General features: G+C 32.0%; 1 protein-coding gene and 1 long non-coding RNA gene across 2 annotated transcripts in view; both read left to right on the top strand.

Moving 5' to 3' along the window:
- Positions 1–22392, top strand: part of LOC147070101 (uncharacterized) — a 593776-nt gene that overhangs the window by 547265 nt on the left and 24119 nt on the right. The gene's annotated exons all lie outside the window — the stretch shown is intronic.
- The window catches only part of LOC147070102 (sodium-dependent nutrient amino acid transporter 1-like), a 45060-nt gene that overhangs the window by 9998 nt on the left and 12670 nt on the right, over positions 1–22392 (top strand). The window contains exons 2-9 of the mRNA XM_085950046.1: positions 4328–4455; positions 10244–10336; positions 14342–14645; positions 15598–15814; positions 15927–16197; positions 19158–19261; positions 21048–21234; positions 21998–22174. Of these exons, the coding sequence (XP_085806172.1) occupies positions 4444–4455; positions 10244–10336; positions 14342–14645; positions 15598–15814; positions 15927–16197; positions 19158–19261; positions 21048–21234; positions 21998–22174 (1365 nt within the window). The 5' untranslated portion in view covers positions 4328–4443. The remainder of the gene's footprint in view (positions 1–4327; positions 4456–10243; positions 10337–14341; positions 14646–15597; positions 15815–15926; positions 16198–19157; positions 19262–21047; positions 21235–21997; positions 22175–22392) is intronic.

Genomic DNA, 22392 nt, shown 5'->3' with positions numbered 1-22392 from the left:
ATCGCTGAGAATCATGATGATTTGACTGTTCTTTTTTCTCGGCATTATACGATACGCAAAGCCTGTGTCAGTGAAAAAACATCTAATGTGAAAGACAACACAGCGCGGAAGACACAAACGGATACCGGTATTACTAATAATGATGACCGTTAAGCGACGCGTATTCGATAACCATTTGTGGATGCTACAGATCGCACTAATTCATAGGTCCATAATGTAGGAGTATCCATAGTTATGGCTGCAGGTCAGGTGTTAGTTGCCATACTACTAACATACGGAGCAGGAAACACAGAAATAATGGGAACTAAAATACGTAACGGGTGTGGAGTAACGGGCAACCGATCTCGAGTGTGGAAGAATATGGGATAAACTTAAACACGTCTTAAGAATACGCTTGTCCTTTGTCCTGACTACTGCTCTCAGTTTATGCACTGAAGCTCATTCAATATTGGTGTATTTGAAGGATGAAACACACACTATTTCACGTCTATAATGTGTAGTTCATTTTAGTAGGGTACTCACACATTTAAACCGCTGCGTCAAACTGTAGTGTATTGGGGTATAGTTTATCAGAATTCTATTTATTAATCTGTTCTGTGGTACGGAGTATCTGTTATGAATGATTGTCCTGCATATTTGTTTTAATGAATGAGTGTGTGTGGTTTATTTTAAAAAAAATTTCATTTATGTCTGTCGAAAAAATCATTGCAATATTCTTATTTGGCTATCCTGTCACAAAAATTTGCCGACCGTTGACCTAGGTGCGAGTTTCTCGTCTGTGGTCAAACAAGATCAATAACTAGCGAACGGCTATCGATTCAAGTTATAAAGTTTTTAAAATTCACTTATACTAAATTAAAATAAAATAACCACCATGGCCTGTACAAAAAACTTGTTATTCAATCCCCGAATCCCGAATTAGTTGTACTAGGAATGCGGATTCACGGAATTTATATAATTATTTTATGGAATTAATTTATGGAATGTACTACAATGCTTAGGTTATGTGTCATGTTAAAGTCTACAAATATAAATACAAAGACGGCAAAAATTTGAAGAAAGTATACAGTGTTGAGGTCTACGGTTAATACGAAGATTCTAGCATGGGAGACTGTGCTGGGTGGGTCACGTGCGCCGTATAAATGATAACGAATTTATAGACATAGAAATATCGAGCAATCAAATGGGGTGCCGGAGAAGATATATGAAAATAATTCTCGATGACTGCCGTGTTGTTCGAAGATAGGACGTCGTGTTACCCATTATCATAATGCTGATTACTAAAAAATACGCTAAAATGACGTAGAGTTGGACCCGAAGATATCAAACCACTTACACAATTTTATTGGATACACCTAGATGGAAGTAATGATTGGTGGCCAAGACTCTATATCTCTTTTCGCAACATCTATAAAAGAAGAAGACATATATAAAATACCCAACATTAGACGTTGTTAATTAAAAATATTGTAAGGAAAGTTTTGGCGAATATGAATCACTTGTTAGGTTAAATTATTTCGGCAGCCACACAATCAAGGTACCTACTGTCTAACAAGAACTTCCTGTCAATGAGGAACTCCCCCAAATTTATCATTTAACTTTACGCTCCCGTGGTATAAGAGTACGGATCTGTCAATATACGTAATTTAAAGCTTTTTATAATAAAAATATGTCTAAAGCGATCAGGAGTGACGTTATAATTATTAACCTTTATTAGAATATTTAGTAAAATTTTGAATTATTGCGAAGAATAAAAGGAGTACCATCTAAAAGGAGAGCCAATACATTATTTAAACACGCCTCTAGTACGCGTTGAAGTCTTCTACATGCGACTACAGCGACTTCCTGTTATCGTTGATTTCTTGTTGTCGGACAATACTAGAAACGAGTTACTCGGCGCCGTTCTTACAGCCGTTGGTCACGGGTTCGACATCGTGTCTGTGAAAATGCGTATTATTATTTCAATCCCTATGGCCCAATAGGTAAGGAAAACGGCTAAAATATTTTTTTTTAAAAAACTTGAATATTATTGCCGACCGACCTGTGCAAACAAAGCGACGCGACTGAAAGGTTTGTATGTATCATAAACAATTCTACGAAAATGAAAAATATTCAACAGAAACGGTCAATAATTGGGATAATATTTGTGACGGGACCATAATATTATTATTTTGACGATAGATGGAGGAAAACGATAAGTCGGGGAACGGTTAATGCGGGATTATTTAACATTGTTTTTATGGGTGTTTGGCGGGACTTTCAAAAATTAACGATCTGTGCGGGAAAACGATTTATGCGAGAACGGTAGATCGGGGTTCAATTGTAAATATTTTAATTTTACGTTTTTGCAAATTTGTGCATAAATTGTTCACCATGCTTGCCATAGTTGATAATGATGCATTGTTTGTCAGCGTCTTACCTTAGTTCGCCCGGATCGTAAAAAGGCTTAATGACATCATTCTGTTTTTTTATTTGTTTATTTCTCATTTGATAAATATTTCTGGAATATTTTATGACTCAAAAGAATTAATTATACAGACAAAAAAAAAATAGTAGCTCTTTCTAAAATGTAAGAGTAATAATTTTACTGAATAAGTAATCTTTAAATTACACAGCTGTGTTGGAAAACTCAATTTTAAGCTGTGCGTCAAAATGGCGCCTGTTATTTAAACACATGTTACAGTAAACGATATAATCAGTTTAAAAGAAAAACTGATAAATTTACCTACATTAGGCGCGCACACAGACGTTTTATTTGGGGGAAGGCACGGTGTGTTTATTTAATTTTAAATCTAGTAAAATATGGTGGCAAATAGTCTACTAATTTTTAGTGAATCTATCTTTTAGTCAGAATCAAAATATGTATTATTCATACATAATATCATCATCATTTTTTCGACTTATACGAGGTATACATGAGAACTCTGCCATTCTGGGCAGTGTTGACCTGTGTGTCCCTGATAACTATCTTAGAAATAGAGAGCATCAGTTGTTTATTCTCCCAAGGTGCAGAACCAACCTGCCACTGGTAATGCCAATTGGGAGGGCGATAACTATGTTCAACGAGATTGATTCGGGTGTTGATATATTCCACCTACGTGAGAATGAGTTTAGGTGGACGTTGTTTTATAAATTCTTAAAATAGGGTATGCTCATGCGGTGTACTTCCTTGTACCAATCTAATTTATCTACTCATCTATCTCTTTTTTTATGTAATACTGTTATATTTATATATCTTTGTTTCTAAATGTCATGTTGTGAACGTCTTAAACTTATAATTTGTAATGTCCACAATATATTAAATAAATAAATAAATTGAAAATTGAAATCATCATCAGCAACGTTCTCTCTAATTTTTCTATTGTATGTGCGAATCATCAACAATCTGAGCAGTGTCACTCGTCACCCAGTGCGGTAAATTTACACCCCCCCCCCACAAACACACATATGCAATTTTTCATTAAAACTTGTATGGTACCTACTTATATTTTTAAGGTTATTATAATTATAGTAATTTTTAATGTACAAAATTAGCATTTTTTGCACAGATGTTTTACTTACCTATTTATTTGTTTACTGTCGCCATTTGGTTATATAATATATCAGTGGCGAAGGGTTGAGGTAGGCTGATTCTACATAAATATTGCATACGAAACTTTGTCAGTCATAATAATTATTTGTTTTCATTTGAGTAAGAATAAAATTTGCAGATATTGCTGGTTAGTTTTTAAAATTCAATTAAACCTTGCTTAAATCAAAACATAATAGTTTAGGTATGCTAAGGGCGATCTGACAAAAATGGTGCCTATGTATGACTGAAAAAGTTTTATGTCAAACTTATTTGTTTTCGTTGAATTAAGAGTAGGTACATACTATTACAGATGATGTTGGTTAGTTTTAAAAAAAAAATTAATCCCTTGCTCAACCAAACCATAATCGATAAAACATATTCTTCTATCTATAAAATATCTAAAATTATATCATTAAACTATACATAATTTTAGATAATTTATAGATACACGAATATTTTTTGACTATTATCTACTATGGCTTGGATTGGCTATCGACATATTGTAGTCTTAGTTAAATGAAATCAAACACGTTTAACTGGTAAAGTTTAGTGTACACAATTTTTGTCGAATATTAACAACCTACCTCCCAATTGGTCATATATCAATAATTTGGAGCGGTCCGGAACCTATTATTATATTCACGAGCATATTATTATATTCGACAATCGTTTACTCAGAGAACCGGAAATGATCATTTATCATGAAACCTATTAGTGGTACCCAATATTTAATATTTTAATTTTTTTCTTTCGCAGTCTTCATGAAATTCAATGCAAACTACGTGAGGTCCAGCCGGGAGTAGACTACAATCGAGTCTCACTGATATTTAGATTTGGTCTCATTGAAGTCAACTATTACCAAAAGTTGAAAAATGGTAGCGAAGGTAAGAACCCTCAAAATTATTTTATAAGTGTCGTTCTCGAAAGTATTTCAAACAGCAGGTCAGAAGGGAAATGAAAATAAATTCGTCTGCTACTAATTTCATTGTCGTCGCAAATAAGATGGATTATGTATATTATATTACCATATACGGGCAAATATTATGTAGGTAGGTCTATCTCCGTAGATGTACTTTGCATGACTCGCCAAATCACTGTGAAAAAAAATATCATTTCATTTATTTATTACGTATATAATTCGATGATATTAGGTCATTCGGATCCCGTGTGGCTTATTTACAGTAATGCGTACAATATAATGATTAATTAGACATTTCCTGCCAATAAACTCATACTATACTGGTCGACTCTCCTTAAATGGTAATTTTACTATTTATTTACCTGCAACTACTTAGTCACAGAATACAATCAAAATAAGACAATTACAATTATTTCCTAGACAAATTAAAAAAATGTATTAATTATTTTGTTACGTACTAGGTATACTTAATTATTTTTAATTAAGATGGCAATACTAAATATTTTTCGGTACCTATTCGATATTCAAAATGTTATTTCATTTTGTTTGACAAAATGAAAACAAAAGAAAATCAATACCTGCTGTCATTCAATTTATAATTTCATAGTGAACATTATATTTTACTTTTAGATACATCTTTTAATATCATAATCAGACAATTATATCTAAATATTATAGCAAAGGTTTGTGCAAACTATTCCAAATAAATAGTTTGACAGTTTGAGTACGTTTTTATGATTATGATACTAGTGATTCACTGAAAAAAATCCATACCAAGTTGGCACAAATTTAAAATGTGAGTAGATGTGTTATTTCACTAGTTTTAAGGTGAGAAATATTAAAACGAGGGTCACATACTGGATAATAGAATTGTTAAGATATGCAATGTTTTTCAATGTCGGCAAAGGAGTAACATTTGATTCATAATATTTCAGGATAAGCAATTATTGTTATTCTCGAGTAAATGAAAATACGTTTGTATAGATGAAAGGCACCGTCTGTTTTTGTTTTTGAAAATGAAAACATTATACTTAATAGTATGTAGTTAATACTGTTGTTGCATTTTTCTGGTATTTTTTTTACAGGTGCCTAGACAATGTATACACACGCGACATCATTATTTTTTTATTAAAACCGAATAACACACAGGATTTAATAATATTTTATACTAGACATATTTATTGTTTTTAATTATTTAATAGTTACATAGAAGCTACTCCGATCACTCTGCATTACGTATGCATGTATTTGCATGATAGAACTTAGTTTATTTCTTAGAACCTTCCTTTATTAGGTAATACGAAACCAATAATTGCCAATATCTTCTCCATAAAAATATTGATGTCTTGCTATTTGCTACCTATTCCACGTATCCTCCTGCAATGCCCTAAAAGAAGTTAGTCACTATTATGACGATCTTTGCGTTACCATTATGATAGCCTCAACATGTCGGTGGAACTGTACTCATACAAAATGCAGCGTCTTTTCCCGCTACGTTTACCGTACAATTTTTCTTGAATAAAGGGTTGCAAAATGCTTTATTATTGTGCTCTTATATTAATTGGCAGACGTATGTATTCTGGTTATGAAACTACAGAGAAATACTCGATCCCTTTTCAATCGTTTCGGGACGTCAACATTTGTTAGCCTGTCAGTCCAAGGGTTGAAGGATACATTTATAGAGCCACATCTCGAAGGCCTATCATTTTGTGAGGCGCCATTGCCCATGATGAATAAATACAGGATTTATCTCAATGTAGACTAATTCCACATGATGGACATACTAGTGTTCATTTTGATTTGTAACACCGTTGAAATCTCGGTAGTAGAGTCATCATTATTTGACATGCAATAAATTATTTATTGACACGATCTTCAAGACAATAATTTTTAGGGTCATCTATTATATATATCGATAATACTGTCGCGTCGCCATATTTTAGAGATGGTTTGAAAATATTATCGATATGTCTACTCGTTACATTGTATCGATACTATAAAATTTAGTATAATTTTACGAAATCATAGATTATTATCATGATATTTTATTTTATTATGGTGCTTTTAGACATTCGTATAATACGTACGTTTAATTATTTATATCACCTATTTCTTATCTTATGACTCTTGTTTACACGGGATTAATACTAATCATTGATACTAGCTACTAGCTTTAACACCGACCGTGTAAACAGGCCGAATTAGTAATATGCATAGAATTCGGCCTGTTTACAACGTGGAGGTATTTGTGCGAGTAGGTATCTAGTGAATAAAAACTAATGATTAGCATTATGCCCGAGCAAACCAACGAGATATTACCGTTTTCAGTATTTAAATTCAGATACCTACTAAATTATATTATTTATATTATTGGTACAACAGGTAAAGAACAGATCTTATAATAAATATTATATGAAGGTGGCGTATTTACAATGGGTGTATTACTGGCATGTATTAATTTAAATGTGTATTTATTTTCAGTTGAAGTATCATGAGATCGCAGTAGTAAATACAATGTATCGATTCAAGTTTTTTTTTCTTGATTGAAAATTTTTAGGAAAATATTGTATTTTCATGTTTTACGTGTACGTTGCTAATATAATACGGTTTATGTGACTAATATAATAAAAAATATATAATATATTATATACATAATATTATTATGAGGTGTAAAGGCTGTGAGCAAAAGAAAAAGGGAGAAAAGTTTAAAAACATTAATTTTCAAAAAGATAACCGACTGTTGGATAACTTTGTATATAATTCAGAGGCGTTGAGTCGATGTTTCCTTTTCACAATAATTATTAGGAATATGTATACCATCATTTCGATTAATTTTCAATTTTTAAGACTTCTATCTCATTTTCTTTAGCACACAGAAGTAATATTTATAAGTATTCAATTAAAAAAAATAATTTTGTGTAAAATATAGCAGCATAATATGTATTATGCTAGAAAATGGTATGTTTTATAAATTAGCGGTCAGTAGTAGGTATACAAAAAGAATACTGCTTTGAATATTATCGAATACATTATTAAAATAACTTACAAAATATTATTGTTACTCTACTCGGATATCGATTATTAGTTTCGATTCTTTTCATCGATATTGCATTCTTACTGACAGCTTGCCTGTCTATTGATTCATTCATATACCTACTGTCTCAATTGATTTGCCACTGAAAATTTAGGTAGTTATACATATCTATTATTATATTAATATTGGCTACAAGATGATGAAATTTCAACAGATTATTTCAAAGACTTCCATGATTAATTGTTGACACATATGACAGGCTTTCATGATGTGCTTATTATTGTCTTAACTTAGTAATGTAAATGGCTACCTACATTGTTTATTTTGTAATGCCCAGAGTAAATTGTAACCATTTTGTTGTTATAACTAATAATAATGTATTTATTAGACTATTATGCGTAAGAGGTGTTCCGATGTTTAACAAAATAAGGGTTATATTATGTAGATCTCATTTACGCCACGAAAAAAGGTTCAGTGTCCTAAAACTATTTCTTTCCGAAATAGGTACAAGTTGTTTCATAATGTATGAGACTTGGTTACTTAATTATTGATATCTTCGGAAGAAGTGGTCTCCTGGAAACTAAGTCTAGCTCGTTTAATAAGTATTTACGGTGAAACTTAATTCAATTCCTTCATGAAGATATCTTCTTTTGTTCAAATGGAATTTTATCGGTGTAAAATTTCGTTATTACACCTATATAATCAATTATTTTTAATTTCGACAGTACTGGGAGATTAGGAGTGATTTTCGATTCTTATTCGGCAGTTATGATGCAATTAATAAATTACAATATTTGCACATATTTAGGCGAAGCATACCGGCTTTCACAGTGTGGAGGCTATGTAAACACACATTTTTTTACGAGGGATGGTTGTTACTTATTTTCTCACCCATTGAGTCCTTGTACATGTAATAAAAACAACATACATTTTTTACCAGTCACGGCATCGAGGCCCCGATCCACCGCTTCAAATATTAAAACTACCAACCAGGGGTGCACTAAAATATAATTTTTTTACGTAATTATAGATAAGGTAAATTAAAAATGTATATTATATAGATAGGTAATAATAAATTATGACAGGAAAGAATGTTAGATATAAAAAAAAACTGCACAAAAATCGACACATTATTTTACTACTGTGTTTATACGATTTTAAGTACCAGGTAATTCTTTGTGTTAATGTTGTGGATACAATGATTTTATTATTTTTTCAACTGATACAAAAGTTTCAATCGTAAAATATGATTGTACATGAAGTTTTTCAACAATCAATATGAATTATTGTCCACGTCCATTTGAAATGCTTGAGGAAAACAGTGAACACAATAGTTTCATTATTGTTAGTGCATACATTCAACGTGATAAATTGTTTTGAAAAAAATACAGAATAGAGGACAATATTCATAAACCATTTAAAATATGTGAAAACTTGGTGAAAGCCTTAGTAGGATTAAAAATCATTTTGTTGACTTATACCGAAATTATCTTATAATACTAACTTTAAAGCATTTTTAATGCTCATCTAGTCATGTTGTATTATAAACCTGACTAAACCAAGTAGCTAATTAGGCAGTGAAGGCAAACTATAATAATTATTTTATTTAAAATTCGTTGTACGTATTTAATAGTTATTAAATACGTACCTAACCGAAAAAAAATCTTTTTTTTAAACGGTACATGCTCAAACACGCGCGTTAACATCATTTTACTCCCTATTTTAATTATAGTTTGTCAATTTATGACTACGGCCGTATGTTGTAGCTTAACCACTGGGGAATGCTAAAAGAAATGGCGTATTTCAAAAAATCACTACCTTATTCTTAGGTCAATAATTATTATAAAGTAATCATTATTCGTAGGATGTTTAACACACTTGAATGGTCAAAGAAATAGCTTATAATTAGTATCTTTAGAATTATCTTCAAATGTGTTAATCTTGTCGATTTTTTGAATAATAAAATGCCTAATTCTGGTCAAATTTGGGATCACAGAGATTATCAATATAATTTTTATCGTAAATATTTTACTAAAATTATCTCGTCATAAATTATAGTAATGATTTTATAAATGCGTTTAAAACTTTATAAATGTAAAAAATCTTAACACCACTGCACAGTTATGTACCGAAATATGACTATATTCTAAAACATTAGAGCAAGAGGTTTAAAAGAATACTATTTTATGTAATAAAAATACTTTATGCAGTCATCAAATGTTTAAAATAAATATAAAGGATAATAAGGCTTCAAAATTATACAAATAGATTATCTACAACCTTTAAGATATGTCCACGATCATGCTTTGAAAATAGAAAAAAAGCTCCATTCGACCCACGCTGAGCACGTCCGCCATTAAGTAGACAGAGAAAATGTATTTAAAAAAATCTTAGGGTACCCGAGTTGTTCTAATATGTATAATTCGTAGTAATCAACAAACAAAAATACTAATTCTAATGGATTTAAATTATGCCATTAATAAACAAAAATATGTTTTAATAGTGACACTTTCTGATATTATTAGAGAATAAATTGTCATTATAAATATAGTTTGTATGCAGACGATGGAATATGATTTTTTAAATCTTGTATAAAATGAGTAGATATCAGATTAATGCGTTTTGAATTTGGAAAGGTTATAAACATAATTATATTGGAAAATACCCCTTACGAACTTATAATTATTAGATTATAAAAATGTATATTTTTTAATTACAGGAGAGGTATGGTGAGCTAAATGCTGCATTTGAGCCTGATAGAGATTACATAAAAAACGGAAGAGATAATGGCATTATATCGCTTAAAACAAAGGTATGTACCTACTTAAAAATGTATTTTTAGTGAATATTCCTATTATTGATTAGGTAATATAAATGAAAGTCTATATAGACGCTATATTGTAATATACCTACATGACGATTTTAATAACTTAGAAATGAAGCAGATTATTCTATTTAAATAATTAATTAATCAGAAACTAGTTATGAATTATTATTGTTGTTTGACTTTGTGTGTGAAAAAATGTTTTAGCGATTGACATCAAGATTGCCAGGTTAAATATATCTACATATTTACTTAGCTAAATGACAATTTGCAACTTTTCGGAAGATTAATTTCAAATATGAAATTTAAAAATTTCTTCACATTAATTAAAATAAAACACAATATATTGTACTTCTTGTACATAGTTTATTATAAATAAGAACCGGTTTCATCCGTTTAAATGGGTTATAAGCGACTGATTTTGAATTTACAATATTACTGTCTGGTAAAGCTACAGCTGAAAAACTAAGTAAAATTAATTAACTAATTTTTGAACAGACAATTTCTTAGAGTTTTATTTATATCTTCAAAAAATAATAATCTTAAGTCCTTAAAATTAGTTACCTGTAGTATTGTATATTTTGTATCAGTTGACAATGTCCTATTCAAGCGGACGAAACCGGTCTTGGTTATTATTAAACTATGTACAATAAGTACCTGCCACTTACCTGCCACATTGTGTTTTATTTTAATTAAAACAATGACTTTCCACGAAAAAGTGACCATTAATACAATTTCTTCACTCATATTTCTCATCCTACCAAAATACTTGTTTATTTGTCACGGGATGACTCTTGCTGATGCTCTTTTTGGACGCTGAAAATGACATACTAAGTCTAGACAAAGGACGTCCATATACGACTCATTTTCATTAAAATATCTCTTACACTTTTTACCTTAGCAATACTCGATACTGTAAATAATCGTCTACATTTTATTGAACTTAATAAAGGCGCCCTACTTATCAATTTATTCATTATTTATGGTAAGTACATATATATGTGATTATTGTAGTAAGTAGCTAGCTATTTTAAATCATAATATGATGTATTTTACAGGAATGAATTTCGTATTGTCTATTGAAAAAATACTTTTCGATGATGAAGCGCATAACGGCATTTTTCAGAAAAATTGAGTATCGTAGAAATGGTTATCCTCAAAACACAAGACAGGTAACTAAGGTAGGTAACTAGGTACTATACTGAATTAGCAAATGCGAATTCTAGTTAAAGGTGTATTTGCTGTAACAACTTAGATTTTCGTCTTGGCTGTGTAGCCATGCTAATATACCGTATATGCAATGCTTCAAGGTTTTTACATCGGAATTGTGATCAGGGCCTGTCGTAGCAAGTGCGAGATCCAATTTGAGTGTGCGAGCGAGGCCCCTATGTGTGTTATTCTCCCCTTAAAAAATGGGTTGGGGAGGGAGGTTCGCTTACTGGTGCGGATATAAAATGAATTATTTAAAAAAATATTTAAATACATCATTATTATTTATACTTAAGTACCTATATTATAATATTTTTTTAATATAACAAAACTACACACTTTATCAAAATGATATTTTTAATCTATTTTTATCGGCAAATCACTCATGATTAACAATAATATTACAATTGTCCATAGTTTTATTAATATTAATTAAAATAAAACAATCCATAGCTTACGGGCCGCACAAAATTGTGTTTTTGCTAATTACTTTTCAAATGCAAATTAACACGTTAATTACAAAATTAATTAAAAGGGCCCGTAAGCATTGTGTTAAATCGTACAGCATGGTAGAAAATAATGCCATATTAGTTTGCTATAATTATCTAGATCTTGGAAGTTCTAATGGGTATTTGACATTTGAAAACAATGAAATGTACCAAACTATTGTTTTGTTTATCGTGTCATTAAAATAAATAATTACAAGATAAAAAGAACTTTTTATATACTTACCACGTTTTTAAATTTTCTGTCGAGTCATATAAACTTGACAATTCAATGTATTAATAAAATCTTTTTATTGTACTTGATAGAAATACTGAATAACTATAGAATACTGAAATGTCATTTTGACATTTCATATTGATTTCCATAGTAGCGCACGTATATATTAATAATTTAGTTGCTAGGAACCCCTTAGCAACCAACAATAATAACTTTCCATACAAAACAGAATTAACTAAAAATGAATTCAATTCTACTTTAAAATGGCTAAAAGTATTAAAAGAATCCATTGTCGTCGTGTTCTGATATATTCTAAAAGGTTCACATGTCTAGTCGGAATGTTAGTTAAAAATCTTGATCGTCCAATACAAATCTTGGACAAACAAGAAAAATTTTGTACTAGACACACAAGAAAAAATCTGTACTGGATAAACAAGAATACGAGCTAATAAAAACGAGGTAAAAAATGAACTAACATATTAATCTAGCATATGATCTGACAGTTCATAAGCAGTGCAATGCGAATCAGATGATATTTTTGTAGTAATTAGTGAGGAAATATGTATTGTTTTCTTGTTAAAACGTATTGTTCACCACTGCCCTGTTTAAGATTTAAATATTTTTATAGAATAATACTAATATTGTGATCTGTAGTACATCGAAAGTAATATATAAAGTATTAAAATGACATTACAGTTAAATTGTGATAGATTGATGAAAAGGTATAAATAAGTATGGTGGCGACTGGCAGATAGAAAACACGATTCAAATTATTATTGAAGAGATTTGGGAAATCAAGAATGCATAAATCAATGTAAAAATGTTTAAAAAACAACAAAATGGCGTTTAAATGAGAAATTATTATATACTTACAAAATAATATGTTTGATTATATAATGACAAGACAGCGAAATACTAGTTACTTGTCAAACAATATTGTTTTGTACGGCATCTCCCATGATGGCGATGAGATAATTTTATTTGGGATGTAATTAATATTTGTTTAAACTGAAATAATTGTATGATTCTTTTTTGCTTTTTTTATTACCTCTTACTGAAGGTGCTTGGCCGTATACCATTGAAATAAAAAATAACGCGTTGTATGTGGGGAATTGCAGACAGTAATGTTCCAATTTTATTAGATTATAAAGCTGTCGTTATTATCAAATATTTTATAGGTACGACTTAATAATATTTACGAGCGCCTACCTATTTAGCTATATACAAAATCATTGTATTTCAAAAATTCTTACCTATCTATTTTATTGTCTTTCTCTTGTTTTTTGGTTGTTTTATTATATACTTACGTATTTTTAAGTGTTTTGTTTGGACATGAATTTGATCTAGATATGATACGGCCATCGATACAATAGCTCACGATGTACTTTATTACGGCCAACGGAAAAGGTACAAATATACGGACACGATATTCGTTGTCATGTTTAAACACGAATGTAACAGTTTAACCAATATAAAGTCGTGTACACACTGGAGTTGGCAACATCACAAAAAGAGTAGCTCGGCTCGACTCGTTCTTTAAAACTCGGAATAAAGCGATGAAATGTGGCTGTTGTTGAGACCTATTCGTGAACAGATGCATATTGCTAAAAACCATTTGAAAGTAGTATAAAACACATTTGTATTAGACTGGAAGCACTTCACCAGGGAATAATAGGAACTGAAATACATAACGGGTAAGGCGATAGCAAGCAACCGACTCGAGTAAGGAAGAATCCGTGTTAAACTTACACTCGTGTCAAGAATACGTTTTACGTCGAATACTGAAAACTGCTCTCGGTTTATGCATTTACGCTCATTTAATGTTGGTGTATTACACACACATGCATAATGCGTGCTTCATTTTCGTAGGAAACTCACACATTCAAAAGCCTGCTTCAACATGCGGCGTATTGAATATAGCCTATCGGTATTCTATTTATTATCTGTTTTGTGCACTTTACCGACGACACGCTGCACAGTACGCGTTTATACGGACGTAGAATTTCTGCCATTCCTAGACACACAAGTAAAGAATATTGCATGTTTATGTGCTAATTGCAGAATGAGCCGAAAGAGGAACGCCGAAAGTCGTCCACGGTCGAGGGCGGGAAAAGCGCGCCAGCCCGCGACAATTGGGGTAGCGGCGTTGAGTTCCTCATGTCCTGTATCGCCATGTCTGTCGGCCTCGGCAATATTTGGAGGTTCCCGTTCACGGCATACGAGAACGGAGGAGGCGCCTTTCTGGTGCCGTACATCATCGTCTTGGTGCTGGTCGGGAAGCCAATCTACTTCCTGGAGATGGTCGTCGGCCAGTTCTCCAGCAAGGGGAGCGTCAAAGTATACGACTTCTCGCCGGGAATGAGAGGTGGGTCAATGCGATTTACCTATAACTATTTAGTAAGTTATCGGATTTTTTTTAATACAAACTATTTAAACAGACTCAAATATCATGCAATATTAAGATTTATTTTGAAACAATTTTATATATACTTATGACATTAATCATTTTAATATTTTTGTATAATATATAGTTAGTTCTACTTGGATAAGTAGCTGACATAATTTGTATTTTAACATCAACAAACATACTTTTATTAAGCCTACTAAGTATACACACCTACATACATCTGCCCGCAAACAAATTATACAATACTGTTTCGAAATATTTGTTTGAACTAATGTATGTCCAAACCTGAAAACATTGATATTATATTACATTTAATATGGAGACAGATTAGATTGTAAAAACTTACGCGCTCTAATCAAAAAAATACTCCACAACTCTCTTCCAGTAAAAGAGTAAATAATATGTGTCGTAAAAAAATTTACGCTGTCAGTGCATTTGCATCAGTTATCGTATAGTACATTATCTAACTAATATAATATATATTCTAGGTGGCGTCATTTCCCTCCCCCCTTATAAATGATTTTACAAATACAAAACTGGGGTGGGTCATGGCTTTCTCTATCAATCTATGCATCTGCGCCCAATGGGTTTGCTCAACATAACCCTCTTTTCATTAGGCATTCATGCGGTACACATCTCCCGGCCAGTGCAGTCTTCCAATCTCGATTGGTTGAATTGCACTTCAATCTTTGCACTGACCATAGAGTTCAGCATTGTATCTTCTGCTCCAAATGTTACAATCCATTTTTGGTTCATATATATTAGATTTCCAAAAAAAAAAAATATAGTAATTATTCATTTCGAAAAGTTAATGCCCAGGTTTCCGAAGTGTTGATGGGCACAGGTTTTGAAAATATTTCGTGAAACTTACTTCAGAATATAAAAATGATTTGATTGTTGGTTCTATTAGGTTCTGGAGTGGGTCAGACGGTAGCTGTTACCAGCGTAATGACGTACTACGCAGCCCTGATGTCCATAATCATTTTCTACATGTTTGCCTCATTCTCATCGATCTTGCCGTGGACTCTCTGTGACCCGGAGTGGAAGGACTGCTATCCGTCCGGTACAGTCACCAATCATACCAACGCGACTATCAATTTGAAGAGTTCCACGGAGTTATACTTTACGTAAGTCAATAAATTGATGTAAATGCCTATTTATACTTGGAAAGATTTAGATAATAAATACATGGTTTAGAACAGTTAGTGTTTAGATAAATAAAGCCTTATTTTTCTTTAGACGAACTGTCTTGAGGGAGCCTAAAAACATCGACGATGGTCTGGGGGTGCCGGAGTGGCGACTGACCCTCTGCCTCCTCATGGCCTGGATTTCGGTTTACCTGGTACTGCTACGAGGAGTGAAGAGTTCGGGAAAAGCGGCGTACTTCCTCGCAATCTTCCCATACGTGGTGATGCTGATTCTCCTAATCAGGGCTGTGACACTGCCCGGCGCGTCTGACGGCATCCTCTTCTTCATCAAACCGGATTTCGCCAAGATTTTGGAGCCTAAGGTGTCTTATCATATTTTTTGTTATGTAATACTGTATCATATTATTATTATCTTTCAAAGACAATTTACTTTTCGAGTAAATATGTTTAATAGAACCATAGCGCCTAAAATCTAAAATCGTGATCCGTTTGGCATTAAGATAATAAATATGGGTATCAAGTATCTACTTACAGAAAAAGAAAAAATATTTTTGTATAAGTAGATTAAAAAACAATTTTCGCGTCCAAGTATAAATGTGACATGATTTTAGGTACATATATGTTTAAGTAACAGATATTATCCACTTCGTATAATATTACGAGGGTGGGTCAATAAGTCCTTAGAAAAGCCGACAGGTGGCGCGACTAGTACTGTAAGCGGTTTGTTTTCATGCAGCGGCACTACCGATTCAGTATGCTGCGAAGTTTCAATCAGATTGGTCGGGTTGTTGTGTGTTTCTCGTACATTTAAAAAAAAAATTTGCTTGTGGAAAATGGAAAAATGGAAAATGGAGAAAATTGAGTTTAGAGCTGTTATTAAACATTTTAATATAAAAGGGTTAACAGCAAAGGAAATAAAAAATGAGTTGGATTTAGTTCACGGCATATCTGCTCCTTCACTTGCAACTATTTATAACTGGTTAAATGAATTTAAACGTGGTCGTACATCAACAAAGGATGAACCACGCTCAGGACGTCCTGTAGAGGTGACTACACCAGAAATGATCAATAAAATCCACGATATGGTGTTAAGTGACCGAAGATTAAAGTTGAGTGAGATAATTGAGGTTACAGGGATCTCAAAAGGTAGCGTCATTTCTATTTTACATGACAAATTGGGCATGAAAAAAATTTCTGCAAGATGGGTGCCGCGTTTGCTCACAGTCGACAATAAACGCAATAGGGTGGTGGCCTCTAAAGCCCTGTTGTCGCTCATGCAACGCAATCCGGATGAATTTTTTCGTCGCTTTGTGACTGTAGATGAAACATGGATACACCACTATACTCCCGAGACGAAAGAACAGTCAAAGCAGTGGATTGCGAAAGGCGAACCATGTCCAAAGAAGGCGAAAACCGTAAAATAGGTGGTAAGGTTATGGCTACTGTATTTTGGGATGCACGTGGAATTATTTTCGTTGACTATTTGGAAAAAGGAAAAACAATAACAGGGGATTATTATGCATCTTTATTGGACCAGCTAAAAAACAAAATTGAAGAAAAACGGCCTCATTTAAACAGGAAAAAAATCCTCTTTCATCAGGACAATGCCCGTGTTCACACATGTTTACGATCAATGGCTAAAATTGAAGAATTGAAGTTCGAATTGGTCGACCACCCACCGTATTCGCCAGATTTAGCCCCCAGTGACTTTTTCCTTTTCCCAAACTTAAAAAAATGGCTAAGTGGACAACGTTTTTTTTCAAATGAAGAAGTCATCGATCGGACAAATGCTTATTTTGAGGACCTTCCGAAAACTTATTTTTCTGACGGTTTAAAAAAAATTGAGAAACGTCTAACCAAGTGTATTGAGCTCCAAGGAGATTATGTTGAGAAATAAAAAAAAAATACAAAAATAAAAACTGTTTTAATGCTTTTTTCTAAGGAATTATTGACCCACCCTCGTATAATATATTGTTGAAATAATATTATCATATCAGTTTTTATTTTCATTAGGTTTCGCATATTCTGAATCGCGACTATTAAGGGTGTTTAACAATAATTGGGGAGCTGGTTATAAAATGAGTTCAAGTGATACAATATTATAATTAAAAAATAAGTTTGGAGCAGTTTTGACATCGTTAATTGATACTTTTTAATATTAAATAGAATTAAAATATGTAAATATAGACATTTTAATACCAGTATTAATTAGAGAAGGTATATTCTATATATGGGCATGGTGCATAAAATTTACTTATTATTTCCATATCGACCATTATGTAATTTTATTTTATTTTCTTTCAAACATAAAAATTTCAATATTTTTTCGTGGTATAGTTGTAATAAAGAATTATTTGAGAACGATATCTCATTTACAGCTATGCAGAATCAATAATTAACTTTCATGCCGATTTACCAAGCTCGATCACGGGTTTTAAACACTTATGATTATTAATCTTATACCGACAATTTACTACTTATATGTAACTATAAAATATATATGACGTTTTAGATAATTTTTGTGGAGTTATTTCTAATATAACCATTAACTACAGAATGATATTATTTGCTACTTGTGTCGTATAAATTGTAAAATTTTGATGTCATACTTATGTTGTGATTATATTGAGATGCACGTCGCGTACTGTCACGCTATTACGGCGACAAATTTAGTCTATGATTTTTTTAATACACCTTGCAGAATATTTTGAACGATCACTATCTCTGTAAATTCTATTATGGAGAGTGTCAAGTCTAGTGTATTAGTATTTTGAATTATTATTCATGCTAATTTCAATTAATTTTAACAGTTTCTACGTATGAGTACGTTGAAATTACTTGCGATATTATATCGATAGATAATATTTTGAATAAAACTAAACCTGCAGACCATACTATATAATAGACAACATTCTTATAGAAAATACATAATGCCAACCGCTAAAAACAAAAAAACAGGCAATTTTGAGTCGAAAATGTGTAGGCATGTAAAACATGATAAAAAATGTTCATTGAGTTATACAACGCGAGGTGACCTCATTGTTGTTCTGGTGATTTCGGAAGATTTTGCCAACTGACAATATTCGTTAAAAGGTTCAAAATAATACACGGGATGGGAGCATTAGTCTGATAACATTTTAAACACCAAGAAAAACGACATTACACACTTTTTTCTCGTAGCGGTTGCTTTCTGTGACGTCACGTGATAGTACGCGACGTGCAGCATAATATAATCACAACTTAAGGATTCCCCGACTTTTACACGGGTATCACCATTTTAATATAGGCTATAATGATAATGTTATATCTTTTCTCTCAATAGGTGTGGTATGCGGCCGTCACACAATGTTTCTTCTCTTTATCGGTGTGCTTCGGAAATGTCATAATGTATGCTTCCTACAATAAGTTCCGACAGAACGTGTATCGGTGAGTACCTACTTAAAAATGATTGACAGCTTACTACTAATACTATATTATTTCAAGGGACAAACAAAACTGTATGTATTGATATTATTGATAGTGACCTCGCTTTAAATACAAAGGGACACGGTACTTGTTTTTTTTACTTATTATTTTGTACTTCAATCAAAGTCACTGAACTTTATTCTCACACTTAATTTTTTGGGCCCCAATCTTACTTAACGAGGCCATATTTATTTTACTCTGAATGCGTTGTGTAAAGTAATAATTGGTTTTTAAAATAAAAATAATCAACGTTTTCCCTACAGTGTCAAAGTAGACTTCGGTTGTTAGCTATTATGATGGTTGAGATTGAGATGATGAAAGGAGGGAGGGAAGAAAGAAACAACTACTATGCATGTCCTAGTAGGTATACAACGGACAACATTTTTTTACTGTCAGTTTTTGGTGGAAGGCCATAGTAAATATTATATTAACAACACATATTATGATATATAATATAATATATTGCTGAATCTGAAACCGTTCAATTCAGTCAAAATTGCAATGCACTAATCTTTGTTATATAACTATGTCACCGAATCCGCAATAGTTAATAATTATTATGAGTTATGTCGTCTACCTATATGGACATTTATCAATATAATATATTATGCATACATTCTTTTTAAAACTACAATAGGCCATGGGGCCCAATGACAGTAGTATGGTGAAACAGTGTGTGGTTAGTAAAGTGAAACAATCATAAACATCCGGATTTTAAGAATATCACATATAAATTGTGACATCACCGGGAATCGAATCCCAGGATGAAAGACTAGTACCTTACACACTTGACTAAGAGGTCTGCCAATCAATATATAATATTTAAAATAATAATTCACTGTTGTAATTTTGGTGACTGTTTGTAATAAATGATTACTAGTTTAATAAATTGATATTGTCATCGTAGAATATTTAATTATTTTGTCTTTGAGTACTAGGAGAATCTTTGCTTAATAATATGTCAGTGGGTATGTTCATTGATTTCCAAAATTAAGTAATGATACTCAAAACATTTGTTGTACATAATTATGGTTTGCATCATATTTTATGTTGTAAAATATTGTACATTCAAATTTAGGTGTTTGATATTATTATCTCATATAAATGTGTTAATTTCATTTTCGACTTTTAATCAATTTGAATATGCCAAAATGTACAGCACTGGATATTTACCAACGAAGTTAACTAACTAACTAAAACTAACTAACTAAACTAAAACTAACCCATCGATGAAGCGCTCGAAATGGAGAATTTTACGAACCGGAGCGCTCGATAATTTTACGAAAATATTAAAACTGTTACCTACTTATCTAATTCTAAACATATATGTATTTAAAAAAATGATTGTGTTAAATTTGTTTTTATTATATGACATTTATCTCACTCAGACGGTCAAATTAATATTTACACGAGACGGAGCGATAATTTTGGGGATTTTATGAACCGAAATGGCGCTCCGGTGCGTTCCGGTCTATTTCGAGCTCTGCATCGATGTAATGTATGATTATAATAAATATTTAATAACACAGTAATACGGACCTTTGCCATATTATATTGTATTATATTTTGTGTCTTTTGTCATGCATACATAGACTTGATTCAAGTCTTATTACGGATTGAAATAGGTACAACCCCCTTTTTATAGGGTGCATATTTATATAATTATTATTTAAGTTAGGTTTTTGTTCAAGTTCTGCCGTTATAATTACGTGTGATAAATAGTACACAAATGTCATATTATTTTTAGAGACGCGATGATTGTCACGTCGCTGGACACTGTGACTAGTCTGCTGGCAGGCTTCACGATCTTCGGCATCTTGGGAAACCTCGCGTACGAGACGGGCGCTGACGTCAGCACCGTCGTGCAGGGTGGCCCCAAGCTGGCCTTCATATCGTACCCCGAGGCCATCAGCAAGTTCGCAGTTGTACCACAGGTATAATACAACATTTTTAAAATTAATAATTCGTCTGTGGCATAGGTACCTATTTATTATAAGTGCAAAACTGATATTCTGTATTACATTATAAAGCTAAACGTTAAATACTATTATTATTATTTCATTAGTTTAGATTGATTATAACGAAAAACCTCACAAAAATTAGTAAAACTATATACCTACATAATATGACAAAATTACCAATTTTGTACTTGCTCAAAGACTACAGATATTCTGATTGTTTTGTAAGTAGACGATTTTACAAATATATTGAAAGAGGAATGCTCTGTGAAATTAAAATTAAATACTTGCAATACAGGGCTATTAGTAAAGTAAGGTTAATGGTTAAATCAGTTGCAAGCCATTTGTTATTACATATTAATTTTTGCTTTAAGAATTATTTGTCAGGGTTACACTGAGATTAAAAAAAATGCATTATTGTTACAAGCAAATAAAGTTTTCATAAAACGAATGATTATTATTTAGGTGAAAAATCCCGTAAAATTGTAAATATCAGTCGAGATTTGGTTAACCAAAGCAAAATGTCAAATTATACAGCCATTTCTTTCGTATTTCATAATATTATATACACCTATAATAATACAAACATACTAAATATTTTGTTTTAATAACCACGCCTTATCTTATTAGAATCCATTACAAATATTGTAACACAAAGTTTACAGACTAGAGATTATTTTTCTATAATCTAAGCTAGAGATTCTCTCTACATAGGTATTTATATAATGATTGATTTTAGGTTTTCTCAGTTCTATTCTTCCTGATGCTGTACGTCCTGGGCATTGGATCCAATGTGGCGATGGCTTCTTGCATCATCACCGTCGTGAGAGACAAGTATCCTAAATTGAAACACTGGCAGGGAGCCACGGCCGTCGCCATATGTGGCTTCTGCGTCGGTCTCGTCTACATTACACCGGTAAGTTGATGATTTTTGAATTGTCCCCCCCCCCCTCAAAAAGATGATTAATACAATAACATGATGTAGGTAGGCTGTATTGATAAGCGTTATGAAAACAACTCTCGAGAACTATACTGGTTAGTTTCTTAAAAAAATATAAAATTATTATGAAATATTATAATCAGAAGTATTGATAATGGGATTGTTTTAAACGTATTAGGCAGATTTTGTAGGGA

This window comes from Rhyacophila brunnea, unplaced genomic scaffold, assembly GCF_057557595.1.
Source record: "Rhyacophila brunnea isolate RB1 unplaced genomic scaffold, BYU_Rbru_1.0 scaffold_22, whole genome shotgun sequence".
Lineage (NCBI taxonomy): Eukaryota > Metazoa > Arthropoda > Insecta > Trichoptera > Rhyacophilidae > Rhyacophila > Rhyacophila brunnea.
The sequence above is the reverse complement of the archived record's forward strand: the minus strand, read 5'-3'. Positions and strand labels throughout refer to the sequence as shown.